This window comes from Antedon mediterranea, chromosome 4, assembly GCF_964355755.1.
Source record: "Antedon mediterranea chromosome 4, ecAntMedi1.1, whole genome shotgun sequence".
In the NCBI taxonomy this organism is placed as follows: domain Eukaryota; kingdom Metazoa; phylum Echinodermata; class Crinoidea; order Comatulida; family Antedonidae; genus Antedon; species Antedon mediterranea.
The window spans coordinates 542,116-558,258 of record NC_092673.1 but is presented as its reverse complement, the minus strand read 5'-3'; the positions used below and the strand labels follow the sequence as shown (position 1 = coordinate 558,258).

At 35.0% G+C, this 16,143-nt stretch overlaps 1 protein-coding gene across 1 annotated transcript; it reads right to left on the bottom strand.

Annotated features, from left to right (window-relative positions):
* Positions 1–3,144: 3,144 nt before the first annotated feature.
* On the bottom strand, positions 3,145–14,398 carry LOC140048140 (uncharacterized). The gene is made up of 13 exons (XM_072093187.1): positions 14,379–14,398; positions 13,688–13,946; positions 13,288–13,458; positions 12,709–12,799; positions 12,508–12,591; positions 12,125–12,364; positions 11,492–11,710; positions 11,213–11,284; positions 10,137–10,211; positions 9,588–9,809; positions 9,109–9,303; positions 8,557–8,692; positions 3,145–8,178 (listed from the first exon to the last, which is right to left on the bottom strand). The coding sequence occupies exons 2-13, from the start codon at positions 13,900–13,902 to the stop codon at positions 6,659–6,661; spliced, it is 3,240 nt and encodes a 1,079-aa protein (XP_071949288.1). The 5' UTR covers positions 13,903–13,946; positions 14,379–14,398; the 3' UTR covers positions 3,145–6,658.
* Positions 14,399–16,143: the final 1,745 nt, after the last annotated feature.

The window sequence follows — 16,143 nt, the reverse complement described above, 5'->3', positions numbered from 1 at the left end:
ATGTATCCGAGTATGAGTCCGATGGGCGCTTTTCTTGAAGTGAATTCGAATGGGTCTCAAGAAAACATATCTTTATAATGGCGAATATAGAATTTGTAAACCATCGAAGACAATAATATTAATCATTTCATATATAAAAAATATTATTATTCTATCCTATATTAACAACTATTTAAAGGTCAATTTTACGTTTATACAAAAAATAATAATAAAGTAAAAATGATTGTACTGTTATGACGTATCGGAGTTGAGTCTCCAATTCAATAATAAGGAATACAATGCGCTATTCATATCGATTCAATTCATGGTTTTATTATCACTTTTTAAAAATATAAAAACATCTTAATAGGCAAAAGTCTGTTTGATTGCAAATTGCCAAGGGAACAGGTTCATGAGGAAATAAAATGTTATTCGATTCGCTTTTAATGAACACATTAAACAAAATATTTGCAATGAATTTAGATTGTAATGCGCCGAAAAACACGGTTTTAGTTCCCAACGCAACGACGTGGCGCAACGCAAAAGTGAGTTGACACCCGAAGCGACAACAGTAATTGGTTAAATATTTGGTTGCGTCGTCGCAAGAAGGATGGGGAAGATGAAAACAGGAATACGCATGCGTATAAGCTGGCGCTTTCGATTCGCGCGAACTATTTCGCCTGTGGAAAATAGGCTTTAAAATCAACGTGCACCGAAATGATGAAAATATACATTATAGTAGGCTTACAGTATTAGTACTTAGTATATTATTCATGTCATCAACATAAATTAAATTCAACCGTGTTAGCAGCATTGAAATACAGAGAATATATCAATATTGATAACACATTCATTGAAAAATATTGGATAATATTTTGCGTCGGTTTTTGTTGAAGCAATGATCCTATTACATAATATCCTTTAACAGCTGTCTATTGTTTATTATCATTCTCGCTACTGAATATTTTCATTATTAAAACAGTTGAAGTGGAAACATCTATGAGTAACGCATCAAGCGCTTTACAGATGTTCATGTCTTCTCTCTCCTGTAAAGAGAGTCGAAGCATTAATCAACGTCACTCTACTTTGTATTATAAGTAGAGAGACCGTTAAGCGTGCTTTTCTCATTAAGCGACGTTATCAAATTGATAAGTTCCAAGTTATAATAATTACGATATTATTATCTGCATAAACGATGTACACAGGTCTTATTCACAGGCTTAATTACTCGTTTCCGTGTTTTTAAACATTTATCACTGAAAGAATATCGACGCTTTGTATATTAACAGGTTTTATAAAAATTAATCTGAACTTAATTGATGAAACTCTCGCTTTTTTTTAAATGCTTTCATGATTCTCCAGTATTGCGCGTCAGAATGTGCCGATAAGTAAAATAAAAGGTAGGCCTATAGAACGCCTGGATTTATGTAAATATTTACGCGAAGGGCGTGCCGTTAAACACAACCGTTTCGACACAGGAAGAAATTAAGGCCGATGCGCGCGCGTATAGTAGAGGATGTGTCTAGATTATGCTGATGAGCGGAAGAATACGTGTGATTTGTGTACAGGTAGGTAGGTGTGTCACACAATGAAGCGCTTACGTACGTACGCGTGTCGCGTTAAAGATGAAAGTATGACGCCACGTGAGTACGATTTGATGTGCCATTCAAAAGGCAATATTCCCCGAGAACAACGCTAACCGAAGTATGAGCTTCAATCCTGAGGCCGATTTTCATGCATAAGTTGTACGAATAATTATTAGCCTATAGGCTAATTATGTTGGTTCATAATATGGATGATGGATGGAGGAAGACAGAGACGAAAAGACACCTGTCGAGTTTGAAATAAGCAAGCCTACAGCCGTTTTTGATTAGCGTGTCTATTCAGTTATTGAAGCCATTGTTAGGAATATCAAAAAATAACAAACACTACATAATAATTTTCTTATCGAGACGAGAGTTTTTTTCCGTATCCCATTATGATCAACTAATTCGAATGTAGGTTCTGATAATCCAATCACTGAAGCTATTTGTCTTCAATGGCTTCGCAAAATATACCTCATCACTTTTTAAACTATATCAATATGAAAAACCTAAATTCAGGGAATTATTTTGATTGAGATTTTGATCCAAAATCGTGCAGGGTGATAATTGAGTTATACGAGTGACACGTTGGTGGCAATCATATACACATAGTGATATTGAAATCTAACATGTGTAGCATATGACATTGTGTGACATGTATTTACGTCTAAGTGACAAATGAGTGATACGGGCGACATTATGAGTGACATTATTAATCCGTTGGCTCGTCACCAAAATTATTCCATCAATCAATGTTATATGATTTGTTTCTAAGAGTATGATGGATACCTCATATCTATTTAGTATTTTCATACCTTTTTAAAAAAGATAATAGCTTGATTTTGTTTTTTTGTTTGTTTATTTTATTGGTTATTGGTACAACTAATCCAATCAAACAGGTGGCGTTCCATACTACATTTCCTACAATCATATTATTATGTCGTATATATTTTATCAAGCAGGTGGCGTTCCATAGTAAACATATACTACATTTCAATTATCTATTGTAATATCCAGTAGAAAAAAATTAAAATAAAAAAAAAGAATTTGACCTAAATGTATATAGTAATACTTACAGTAAGTCGTATTTCAGATTTACGTATTTTTAATCCGATTATAATTTATAAATATATACCCTATTATTCACAGACGTATAAGGAAACTAATGTATTGAACTTCATTTTAAACTGGCCTTGGATTTTAATTAAAATCGATATACGCAAGTGACACCACGTAATGTACATGGCGTGTGCGTCAACTCTAAACGCGTCAATTCTAAACACGTCAACTCTCAACGCGTCAACTCTCAACACGTCAACTCTCAACTACCCAGAGATCATTTTCTCAACGATAATGTCTATAATAAAATCGTATGTAGTTGTTGCGATCGATTATGTGCGATAATAAAATGTAAAATCATTGTTCTTCATATTTGCATAACACTGTTATAAAACAAAATCAATGGTACGCATTCGCATTTGACAATGGTTTTTAATATATAATGTAAGTGCTTTTTTCATAATGTATAATTCATTCATAGAATGACCGAATTAAAAACACGAAGACCGACATGTATTAATCAAACCAAACATGAAATAAACAGATTGATAAATAAAGCGCGCATCTGGAAATATTGATAATGCGCAGACGGCACACCGACCGCTGCCGGGAAACAGATTGCATTTTACGCGCTTGGATTAAAAACAAGAATACAACTGTGTTTGGCATGTGAACACAAATAATCAACTAAGCAGGCATTAGACACGCTGGTGAATTCTGGTAGCGAATGAGCATTACGCTGCTGCTATAGTGATTATATCAGGAGGCAGATGAATTGAGGACGAGTGCATATTAATTATGCTAAACAAATTATGTATTTAGATCAACATTTCCTTAGGAAATAAATTGTTACAAAGATTATCGAGATGGAAAGATTCCATAACGCATTCAAGTACCATAACATTAGACCTGTATAATATAATACTATAGCCTAGATAAATCATTGTATACAGACTAATCATAACGAACATCCACAATTATATTAATTTAAGCCAAAAATATCGTTTTTTTGTCTCAAATTGTTGATTTAGCCTACTTCAAGAGGCGGGGATTGGTCAACTCACTTGCGTCGGCGTTCAAGTGGGACCCATGCTTTAGGCCCATCCAGCAAGTTAATTTTGTATTATATAGGCGACATTCATAAATATTCAGTATTACTTAGAATCGAAAGTAACTTTACACATTTAGTTGGCATGAAAACGTTTTTCAAGACGACGAGGGTAGCTGATAACACTGCCAGACGTCTGGTCATGAGTGTAACAGAGGCTAAATTTAAATACAAAGTTAACAGCTGATAGGCTGCGCTATACCGATGACAGCGACAATACCGCGAAACTGCCCAAACATATTAAATGAACACTATTCCAGAAGCTACAAGTTGAAAGTTGTATACGCGACACGTGTTCGCTTAAACGTGTTATAAACGCGTCCCAGCCACAAATACATCATACGTACGATTGTTCCTAAATGTCGATAGGGAACGTGAAAAAGAAAATGTCATTTGTACCCATTTTAACACCAAGCGCAACCGTGCATAGTGTGCGTGTTCGTTGTCGAAAGCGCGCGCGTCGAAATACCGTCGCATGTCAAAGCTACTCGGACCACTTTCAACCCTCTCATTCAGTAACCGTTTTATATAAAGTTTACAATCGTAAGCTACCTTTTCACGAACTTGCTAAATTAATCTTAAATCTCCCAAGATTCACGATTATAAACGGCACGTAGCCCCCAATTAATGTTTCACCTCTAAACTCTCTATAGGTAATTATTGTTGCTGAAACGTGTTTTTAATCAAATAAAACCATTGATAAAACAAAACATAACTAGCGCCAAGAAACTCAACATAATTTGTTGGCTAAAAAAGAAGCCAGTGTTTACTATTTGCTGATTAACCTTTTAAATACATCATCTCTTCCGAAGAAACTCGCAGGAAGTTTGACTTAAGCCTGTAAAAGAATTGGCTCTTTTCCTAGGCCGACGAAAATGCTTGTTTGACCCAGAAGTCAAGCACTACCAGGTGCGTTAGGTGTATGTAGTAGACCCTTTTACAATTAATGACTCGTAAAACTCAAAACGTGACATTTTATAACAATCATGTCATCACTAAAGGTATGGGTGGTTGAAATCAAAAAGTAGGTTTATGTTTAATTGTGGCTACTGAAGTTCGAAATAAATCACGGCAGATTATTTTTAAACTACAAAACTACGTCATTTTATTATTTTCAAAACACAGCTAGCATTACCCCAGTTCTTATTGTTCTTTACAGTTTTATAAAACCTGTAATTTACTCTCTACATTTTTGGATGAGTGCTTTTATTTATCGGACATTCAACGTCAAAAACCTTAGGCCTAATAATCTATTCTTTAGTAAGCGTCTCGGATTACGTTCAAGCTGAATACTTTCAACCAATCACAATTGCGTATAGCATTATACTTAATAATGTATATTGACCACGCTGAGTACGGAGGATGTTGATTTTTGACATCATATTATTCATTTTCATCGCTGTTCAATTTAAAAATAAAAATTATTTGATCACATATTGTTCATAATTCATTTTAGCAGCACGTCAGCAAATGGGATAACGAATTTAAATCTGATAAACAACAAATTATCTAAAACTGTTACAAAGTTTGTCCAAGTCGTGAATGATTGGAAATGAAACAACGCAGCTATTAACTCTCTTCCCTTTTGACGCTGGATATTTCTCTCATCGCCTGCTATATATTATGGCGGAAATTATGATTCGGTTTTAGCCTAACAAACCTCAAATCAGGATAGCCTCCACGGTATATAGGGTGTCCACTAAAAACGTATATTTAATAGATTATGGCGAGGTTCTTAAGGAAATTGACACATCTAAAGCTTCTGGTAAATTTCAATGAAGATGCGATTGACCACAGGTGGCACTTTTGCCGGGTCTCTGTGCCTAACACCCATATTATCTGCTTCGTAATTAAATTAAGACGGTTAGTTTTGGCCGTCGGCTGCGGGCCAAAACAATTATCATCGTCATCCCCAAGCGGATAGGCAAACACTTACGCGTCGTTTGGCGAGAAACAAACATTAAACATGGATATGTTGGTGTTATCTCGGCGCACATACAAATAATTGAGTGTTTATTTCACACAGAGTTTTCACAGACAACCCAAGTGTTGAGATACTTAATACTTAAGTGTACGACGCGTAGAGAGCGGTCATCTGGTGTGGTATATATCATTGATAACTATCTAAAAATATATATATTTAAATTTATCAACTTGAAAAATTCAACCATTTTTTTTTTAAACGACACATTTAATGATTACTCAATTACGACATGTATGCCCCTTTTGTTTTTTTACCAAACACTGTTTAACCATAGGCCTATTTTTTCAAAAACATTTGGAACCAATTTAAAACTCATTCTTTTTTAAGTTATCCCATCTTTTAAAAATACAAAGAATCTGAAATAATGAATAGTATAAAATACAAATGGAACAAAGGAATCGCATAATATATGATAATATTCGAGATTAACAATTGAGAAAGAAGGACGAGGAGTTTGAATTCACAGGTGGTAGGTTTTGACATCTGTGGCTGCTTAGCATGAATCAATGGAAACGCTCGTAGCCTATTGTATTCAATTCAGAGATCTCATATAAAGAAACCCAGTGATGCGTGCTGCAGCCACTTGAGTCGATTAGACAGATAACGTACGTTTACAACTCTCAAGGGAATCGTACACATCAAAGTGAACATTAGCATATGATTATTTAAAAAACGTCGAATCGCGATAAAATTCAAATTTTAACCTATTTATTATTTACAGTATTGAGTTATTGAAACATTTCGAATCCCAGAAATAATTTGTGTCTTGAATTATGTATTTTATTGTTATTGTTGCTATATATTTATCTATAAAAATGTAAACGATTGTTTAGAAAACCCTACTATAGGTTTTACCTACTAAATCTCTATGCAAAAATCAGAGACCAGTTTGTACAGAAATTTGAAAAAAAAAATTATATATAATATATATAATAATATAGTTTTTTATTCAGTATAGTCAGAGAAGGACTTTGGAGCCCGGACACGTCTTGTTCTGGTTGCAGTGAAAAGAGAAACTGTTGGCAGACTCTCTGTATCTAGAGAACTACAGGAGGATGTTGAGGATGAGGACGACATATTTAAAGCCTCTTTATTGACGTCATTTTTCAATAGTTCTTCTTCTTTCAGATCATCTTCCTTGAGATTTTTCTGTTGAGACTTTTCTTCTTGGGGTGTTACTTCTTTAAGTTTTTCCAAATGTTCCAATTTGTGAACTTTTTGTTCAGGCGTAGTAGTTTCATCTTCAGCCATCAAAGATGGAAGTTGAGTCAAAAGTGACATTGTATGAGAATCTAGATTTAAGTTTGTACTCTCTGTTGACAATGCGGCCCGAGAGTTTTCCGCCAATAACTGATCTGTTACCGATAACCGGACTGTCGGCTGAGATGTCAAAGCTATTCTAAGAGCAGTTGCTTCGCTCTTTTTCATAGATAATACTTCAGTTGGCACCAGTAAAGATGCCGCAGATGGTGCTGTGCCAACGATGGCATTTGCATCAAGCTTCTTCATGGCAACTGACGGCAACTGCACGGAGTAGGAGGATTTTGATGAAGGCGCCATTGATGTTAAAATACTAGTGGTTGTTTCAGCTTTCGTCATTGTTATTTTCTCAATATTTTGCTGTTGTTGCATATTTGACAGAATCTTTGCTTGAGTAAAAGACGAAGTAGCTCCCTTGTTAACAAGTAGTGAAGCAGTGGTTAGAGGAAAGTCATGAAACTGTAGCTTTTGAATTGCCTGAATACGTGCATCATAGATATCGGGTGTTATCCCAGTCTTCATGGGCGAAAGGATAGCAGTAGGCTGCGCTTGAGCTGCAATGAGAGCTTGAAGAGCTACTTCTGATGAAACCTTTGTGGTTTTGAGCTGCGCTGTGGTTTGTGGCGTGTCAGTTTTCGAAGCAGATGTCATGGTGCCTCCGCCTGGCATCTTCGACAACAATATGCTTCCTGATGTAGTGGACGTAGAGGCTGCTGCCAATAACAATCCTGAAGCACCAGTTGGCAATGATGTCGAAGGAACCACAGCTGGTGGTTTCTTTGGTGTTGACACCAGCGGTGGTTTTAACGGTGATAATGGTGTATTTTCAAGCATGCCATCCAAGACTGTTGTATCAGTGGGACTCGCTAAGCTCCTGTTTTGCAGATTATAACTCAGACCTTGCAGAATACTGCTGTGTGAATTTTGCGTGTTTAGCGCCCCCAAAGATTGCAAGTGGCAAAGTTTTTTTGTAGAGGTACCAGTTGTCAAGGTTACACTTTGAGTGAGACCCAGCGTGGAGATGTTAACACCAGAAGGTTTTGGCATCGGTACTGGTATCGGTACTGGCATTGGAACGGAAGTTGGTTTTGATGTTGGTTTTGATGTTGACTCTTGAGGAAATTCTGATATTTTACCTTGTTTTGCTTTACTGCTTGATGACTCGGATGATTTACTCTTTCTTTTCAAACTTGTTTTACCTTTTCCTTAAAAATAAGAAAGTAAGCATATATTTTTTTTAGATGGCAACAAAATTAATAAATTCAACACTCAGAAACTGAGCAGCAAATTATAAACGAAATGGTAGAGTAAATTGTAAAATTTTTGTTTTTATATATTTATCCAAATTGCCAACATCATTCATTCACCATCCTTCTTAAAGGTGGCAATCCCGTTCACAAGACAAACATATACACAAGATGCTCTGCATAAACAAAGTCTTATTGCAAGTCTTTGGGAGTTGAGTTATAATTTGTCATTAGAAAAAATCCTTACATATGACAGGACTTGAACCCAGGACCCTTGGACTGACAGCTAAGCATCATACTCACCAAGCCACAACTCCAATCATTAAGTCTACTTACCCTCCTCTTTCTTTTTGCGTGTACTAGCCAGGTATTGTGCATATTGAGCTACAAAAATGTCTTGTTGTGACAGAGAAGTGGATTTTTCTTTCGGAAGTTTAATAGATTTTGGAGTTCCTGGAATCCGAGAAAGTCCCTAAAAAAACAAATTTATTTCAAATATAATTATTATTTTATGGTGATAAATTTTATTATGGACTATCTACACTCTCATTCCTGATCATAGCATATTGATTGAAACGTCAAGAAGCTTAAAACACTTACAAAGTGAAATGCCCCTGATTCCTTGTATCTCCACATATGGTATTACTGTATATGTCCAGTATCATACTGTATCTAAATCCTGTAATACAGTGTAAAGCTCTGTCTACACTATCAAACTTTATATGATGTTTATCACTGCCATATTTGGGCACATCACACTTTCTTCGTCAGACTTGTTTGATAGTGTAGATAGTGTAGAGCTTTACATATACATCACATGTGGCACTTGTACTATGTTAAAATGTTCATTGACAATTTGAACATTATTTGAAAAAGAAAAGAACTAACTTGTCCCATGCTGGATTGGCTGGCAGAATGTTTACTACTACCCGGGGTTCCTCTTAGGTCTCCAATTAAATCTCGCTGAACTTTCTTCTTTTTATCCTTTTTTTTACTGGATTCACTCTCGGTTGTGGCTGGTTTTTCTGTCTTGGGAGATGGCGTTGATGTAAGCACAGAATGTAGGAACTCAAACATTTCATCCTAAAATTAAAAAAAAACTACTAAAGTGTACTTTTAAGCAACAACTCCTCAAAATGGGATCGTATGCAGTTTTTACATTTATTTAATATATAAACATATAACTTTAACTATTATGAAGAATCCCATAAATCACAACATGTATATATTTTTAAATACAGTAAAGTTTTTATAAATTAATTCTTTCGTTAATGGGGCGCTAACACCAGTGTTTTGTATGATGTACAACATAAATAATAATAAGTATAATATGTATATACAGAATGTAGATTGACAATGTATCTTACCTGAATGCACCTATCTACCATACTCTGAGTGAGACCCTCAAGTTTCTTCTTAGTCCGACTCATCCTCAAGAATTCATCTGCTCCTCCGACGACAACTAAACTTGTCTCGGCTTTCATATGTTCACGAATATCCTCGATGTCATCCTGATTGGATACACTGGAATCTTGTCCAATCACAAATAGGGTTGGTATTTTGCTGTCCAATAAGGGGTCCTCAACCATCTATATATTAATACATCTATAGTATTTATTTGTGCATATATATATAAACAAATCAGGCAAAGAACATTAATTCTAAACCGCCCGGTGATATACTGAAATTTAATTAACTAATTTGAAATGATAAAGATGAGGAAATCTGTGAAAACCAATACTGTTTTTTGTCGTTACCAGAACTGCAAATTTCAATTGCCATTTGAGAATGCAATCCACACCTCTTTTATGTTTTACATCAAATTAAATCTTCAACTCCAACTTGTGCCATATTATTTTATTGATATCAATGAATCATTATCCACTTTCCTAAAGTAAATGATTGTCATAGCTTACCCCTCTAATTCCATCAATACCCATAGATGGGAAACCAAGGCACACCACACCAGATACAATGTCTGTTAAGGCAACCTTAAAACAAAAAATGTTAAGCATGGTCTACACTATCAAACTTTATGTGCCCATATATGGACATATCATATCACTACCATATTTGGGTATATCACTACCATATTTGGTCATATCAATACCATATTTGGTCATATCAATACCATATTTGGTCATATCACACTTTTTTGTCAAACTAGTTTGATAGTGTAGACAGAGCTTTAAGGTATGCTGCATTAAATTGATTTATCTGTTGGGGTTCATAGCTGTGCTAAGAGGTCAGAATATTTTAAAACAATTCACATCTACAATTGTTCAACGCTTATTTTTATTTGTTTAAGCACACACTAAACTAGAAAGCCACTCCGAGAGTGCATACCTCCGCCTACTGTAAAATTCTAAGATTTCTCCGGTAAAAAAAAAATATATATATTTGTGTGTGTCTTAATGCTGTTTGTGATTTAGGCTAATTTCACTACAAGCATGTGTATGCGAGTTTGGTGTAATGGTTATGTAACAAGCCTTTCAATTAACAATGGCTTCAGTTGACTAACAATAGAACAGCAACGCGAAAATCAAACGAGTGAATTTGAAAAGAAAATAGGTTTTTTAAACTACTGGCATCAAAAAACGTGAACATTAAATCAAATTATGTTTTAAAATTACAAATCACAAATTATAACTCTTGCCTCTTGTACAAAAATGAAGTTTTTTGGACAAGTAGTTCTCGAGAAAATGCAATTTCAGTATACTTGTTACTTTAAGACTGCTCGGCGGCTTTTGAAAAATTATGTCCTATCTTTTAACACTAGCAGGTTTGAAAAGTATACTAAAAAGTGGTCCAGAATTGGGACAATGGTCCCAAAATTTAATGGAATGGTCCTTGACCACATATCTATATCTGTATATTCATTTTGGTAAAGATCTTGTAATTACTTTTTGAGTAATCCTGCTAACAAACAAACAAACAAACACATGCTACCGATTACATATACCTCCTTGGCGGAGGTAAATAAAACACTTACCTGGCAGGCAACAAGAGCACCAACATTCCAACCAATCAGAATAATAGGCCTATTAGTGTACTGGCTTTTAAGCTATAAAAGAAATATGTAAAATGAATTATTAATAAAATCTCTAACAAAGCAATTTCAAAAGCTTGGTTTTGCAAGTGAGTTGATTAATCACAAGCGATGGATTAAAAAAAATTTTTAACGCTTTTTATTGGCTTGCGTTGCATCTAGGTTTTTGCGTCCTTGTTCTTATCACCTTTTTGCGTCCTTGTTCTTATCACCACTATTTACCTCTAGAATCTTTGACTTGACAGCACCTATCATATGTTCTAGGCACTGGCTAAGGGTCACTCCTGACCCTCCACTGGACACGTGCATGGTGACCGGTACCACCTTGCCCATGTTTGACAATTGTGAATGCCAGAATTTCATACGTCTTGACTGTGATTGTGATTGGTGTTGTGCACTGCTAGGGGTCAGCAATAGTAATGGAGAGTTTGGAAGTTTTTTCTGAGTGACAAAATTAAAGAAAGTTATAACTAACTTTTGTTTACTATAATAATAACTTAACTACTACATTTGATTTATTTTTAATTCATACTCATCCAACAGCGAGTAACTCGCCAATTACAGGATGGATAAACTATTTTAGTGGCAGTAGGTCAGGATTGAACCATGGACCTTGGAATTGGAAGGCAAGCACGTTAACCACCAAGACAGGTCTACAGTGGTCATTAATGATATTTAAAAATAATATATGCATAAATTAAAATTCATGATAGGCAGTGTCTATGGGATGGGAGTTGTGTTGACTATGACAATGACGTTGATTGCTCTTAAAAATAGTAAATAGAACTTCAATTTGAATCAATAATTGAATTGATATAATATCTCATCTTTAAATCAATGTAGCTGAACAATTACCGCTTTATGTTGGTTCAATGTACTGATGGCAGGGTCCCAGGGCCTCTTTAGGAGCAGGTTCAGGGCTTCCACTGTGGTACCAGATCCACGATGCATAGTGGACGAGAAATGTATCATCTTATCAATCAGAGATGGAACCTTGCATTTCAGTGTCTGAAGCACGTCTAGGTAAATGGTCAATAAGGTCAAGCTTAGGTTGTTGACCAGCACTGTGTGCAGCCATGTTGTCGTCTTGGTGTCCTGCAACAAAATATATCATGTAATCATAAAAAATAAATTCTTGGTACTAAACAATCATGCTCAATTCTCTGCAATGTATCCCCACATATTGCATTATCTGTCCAGTATCAGGCAAAAATTGACTTCTTTCTTTCTTTACTCACCCAAGCAATAGCCGACATGGTTTGTCTGAAACGTTTAGCACATTTATCAAGATGAATTCTCCGCATGACCGGTTCATTGGATGTCTAAAATTAAAAAGTGATAATTACCTTACCACTACACGAAAAAACTAAGGCTATACTACTAATGTTATTAACAATCAATTACTATAAGACAAACTGAATGTAAATATCTATACTCACCCCTTCATAAGTAAGTCTTGCAAGTCTATCTCCAGAAAGAATTTTGATTATTTTATTAAACAGCTTGTTCTGCCCTGATGTCCAGCCAGTCCTAGACAAACATATAAAACATGATTGAATCTACTTTAAGTTTGGTTCCCCCTAAGAACGTAACGCAAGGACGTAAACGCAACGCAGGCGTTTTAACCAATGACAAGCGAAGTTATACAGTTAGCAATCACAAGCGAATAAGCCATCGCTTGTGATTGGTCAATTCACTTGCGTTGCGTTACGTTCTTGTGTTGCGTTGCTAGTGGAAACCACATTTTAGTGTCAGTTAATGTGAAGTAAAAATAATAATACAAGTGCAAATTAAATACAGATCAGGATATTTTCTCTAGATGGAAACCCAAACTTTATGTGACAAAAAATGTGATGTGCCCATATATGGACATGATGTCATATCACTACCATATTTGGATATCACTACCATATTTGGGCACATCACACTTTTTTGTCAAAATATTGTAGACAGAGCTTTAGACAGACAGTCCTAACTACATAAAAAGGGTAAACACCAATGTAAAGATTAAACTTTACTTGTTGAGTTTTTCTTCCCAATTATCATCAGTGATTGGTTCTTGCATACCAGCTCTCACAAAGTTGACATGGCGTTCACATTCATTCATTACTGTTCTTGCTTTCACAACATCATAAGCTACTGGGTTTGGTGCAACAAGCTTCACCACATCTATGTTGCTCTCATTTTCTCTAGAAACAAGAAATCGTTAATCATTAAAATATGTAAATAAGATTATTATTTAATTATTAAGATTATAAATGAAATTATAAAATTTGCCAAAAAGAAAGAAAGATAGACCGATATACTTGGATTTTCAGTTTCTCATTTATATATTAAATGAATCTATTGTCTTGTGCAAGTACGGTAGACAGCGTAAACATTTTTATTCAATAATAATGCTAACTACAGTACACTCACATGATTGTCCTGTCTGTCCGTAAGCGTAAGGTACGAGGAACGAACAAACACTTTGCTGGTTTAGCATGACTAGCATCAGGGTGTGTACTCCATGGCCTAGCATATCCATGATCAAGCATGACAATGTCAAGCTCCCTTTCACCGGCTGATAGTTGATATAAGAATGGTGATGCCACACTAGGGCGATGTTGTATAGGCGATCCTAATGATGACATATTGGACGAGTCCACACTAATGCACTATACTACTGGATTTCTGACTGAAACGAAGATAGGCCTATATAAATAATATTAACATATTTAATTTAGCATTTTCATCATTTCTAAATACTACTAAAAAACAGGCATATTATGCCTAGGCTAGTAGGAAGTAGTGTAATGTTACAGTCACTCTTATTACCTAAACTACATAGGTATAGGTTAGTGTGTAGGGTAGGCCAAATGCAGCAAAGTCACACCACACACGGACGGTCTACACGCCCGGCACACTCGATCGATCATCGTCGGTCGCGGCCGGGGCCCAACAAATAATTAATGAAATATGACAAACTGAACAACAAAGGGGATTATTTCTTTCTTACTCAGACCTTTGGTTTATTTTTATTTGACAATCGACAAAAATAGAATAATATTGTGACTTTATATAGAAAAAGAAAAGTGGCTAGGCCTAGGCCCACCGCCGATATACTTACCTTCGTACCTCTCTCCGGGCCCCGAATGCACGAAAACACCAACAATCCAAAATGTAAGAGCACCCTCTATCTACTCAACATTGCGCCACCACGTGTATCTAAACCAAAATCTTTAAAATTTATGTTAAGCTCGTCTTACATTAATTTTTTGTTGAAAAAACTTCGAATTCTCACGAAATCATATTTCTTTCACTCAAAATCATTTCGTTCATTTGAAATTTTGTTTTGAATTCTCTCGGAATATTATTTCCATCGTATTTTTTGGATCTCCGTATTTTTTATTTAGTAGACACAGCATGACTAAGACAAGTTCTGAGTTTTTGTTTTTCCCTTTCATTTTGTTTACCTTTTAGCATGTATTTTGTTTGTTTTTCGGTGTTTTGATGATAAATAAAAACAGTTTAAAACTTCTAAAATTCGTTTCTATATAACCAAAAAATATGAGCATGCGTGATGATCCATCCGTCTATCCGTCAACAATCATGTCCATATTAGGCCTATATAATCATCCTACTAGACGGAGTACAGCATCTAAATTATACCAGAGATAAAAGAAAATTCATTTTAAACAATACACACTGAATTTAATGGCATTAGAAAATAAAAGGAAAGCGATCAACATATTACAACTATATCAAATGTATAAAGAAATTAATAAACTATTTATTGAAATATGAAATTAAATATTAAGTCTCCAGTTAAGCTCACCATGGTTGGGGCAGAGCTAAGAATGAAAGCTGAGTCCCCGGAAATTATGAAACGAAATATAAAAGTTTTCAGGACCAGCCATACAATGGTGATTGTTTCCCAAGTGTGAGACATGCAATGCACGCAACCGTGACGGTAATTCAACAAAACAAAATTATGAAATACAAACAGAGCTAGCACACAAAAGCCTACTTACTAATTTTAATATTTCTATAATTTACAAAACAATTAGATTTATCATATCACCTTTGATAATTATAATGTTAAATTTCAACTATCCTGATGCGAAGTTTAGGTTGGGTTTTAAAAAAACTCGACTTCATAATATGCTTCAATTTCGAATATCTGCTTAAAACATATTTATTTATTTATTTATTCTGCCATAAACTTTTATTCACACAACATATTAGTAGGCCTACAACACAATATTGTTTTTTTTTTAATAGAGATATGTGACACTGTATTGTCGAACATGTATGGTACCATATATTCACATATGCTTAATACAAAAAGATATTAAAATTCAGTGACTTATTTCTATTTTATATCACTGTGCTCCACTGGCTCCAAGTTGGGTCCACTTGAGCACAGTGTATTAACATACGAAAAGATATTTAAATTCCGTGAATTATTTCTATTTTATATCACTGTGCTCGCCTGGTGCCCAATTGGGTACACCTGAGTACATTGTATTAAAATACGAAAAGATATTACAATTCAGTGACTTATTTCTATTTTATATCACTGTGCTCCACTGACGCCAAATTGGGTCCACTTGAGCACAGTGTATTAAAATACAAAAAGATATTAACATTCAGTGACTTATTTCTATTTTATACCAATGTGCTTCCCTGGTACCAAATTGGGTCCACTTGAGCACAGTGTATTAAAATACGAAAAGATATTAACATTCAGTGACTTATTTCTATTTTATATCACTATGCTCCCCTGGCAACAAATTGGGTCCACATGAGCACAATGTAATAACATACGAAACGATATTAAAATTAGTGACTTATTTCTATTTTATATCACTGTGCTCCACTGGCTCCAAATT

Coding starts and splice junctions, on each gene's coding strand:
- LOC140048140 (XM_072093187.1), bottom strand. CDS start 13,902: ATGTCATCATTAGGATCGCCTATACAACATCGCCCTAGTGTGGCATCA. Junction 11,711..12,124: donor CATTGAACCAACATAAAGCG/GTAATTGTTCAG, acceptor TTTGTCACTCAG/AAAAAACTTCCAAACTCTCC. Junction 10,212..11,212: donor GTGCTCTTGTTGCCTGCCAG/GTAAGTGTTTTA, acceptor TTTTGTTTTAAG/GTTGCCTTAACAGACATTGT.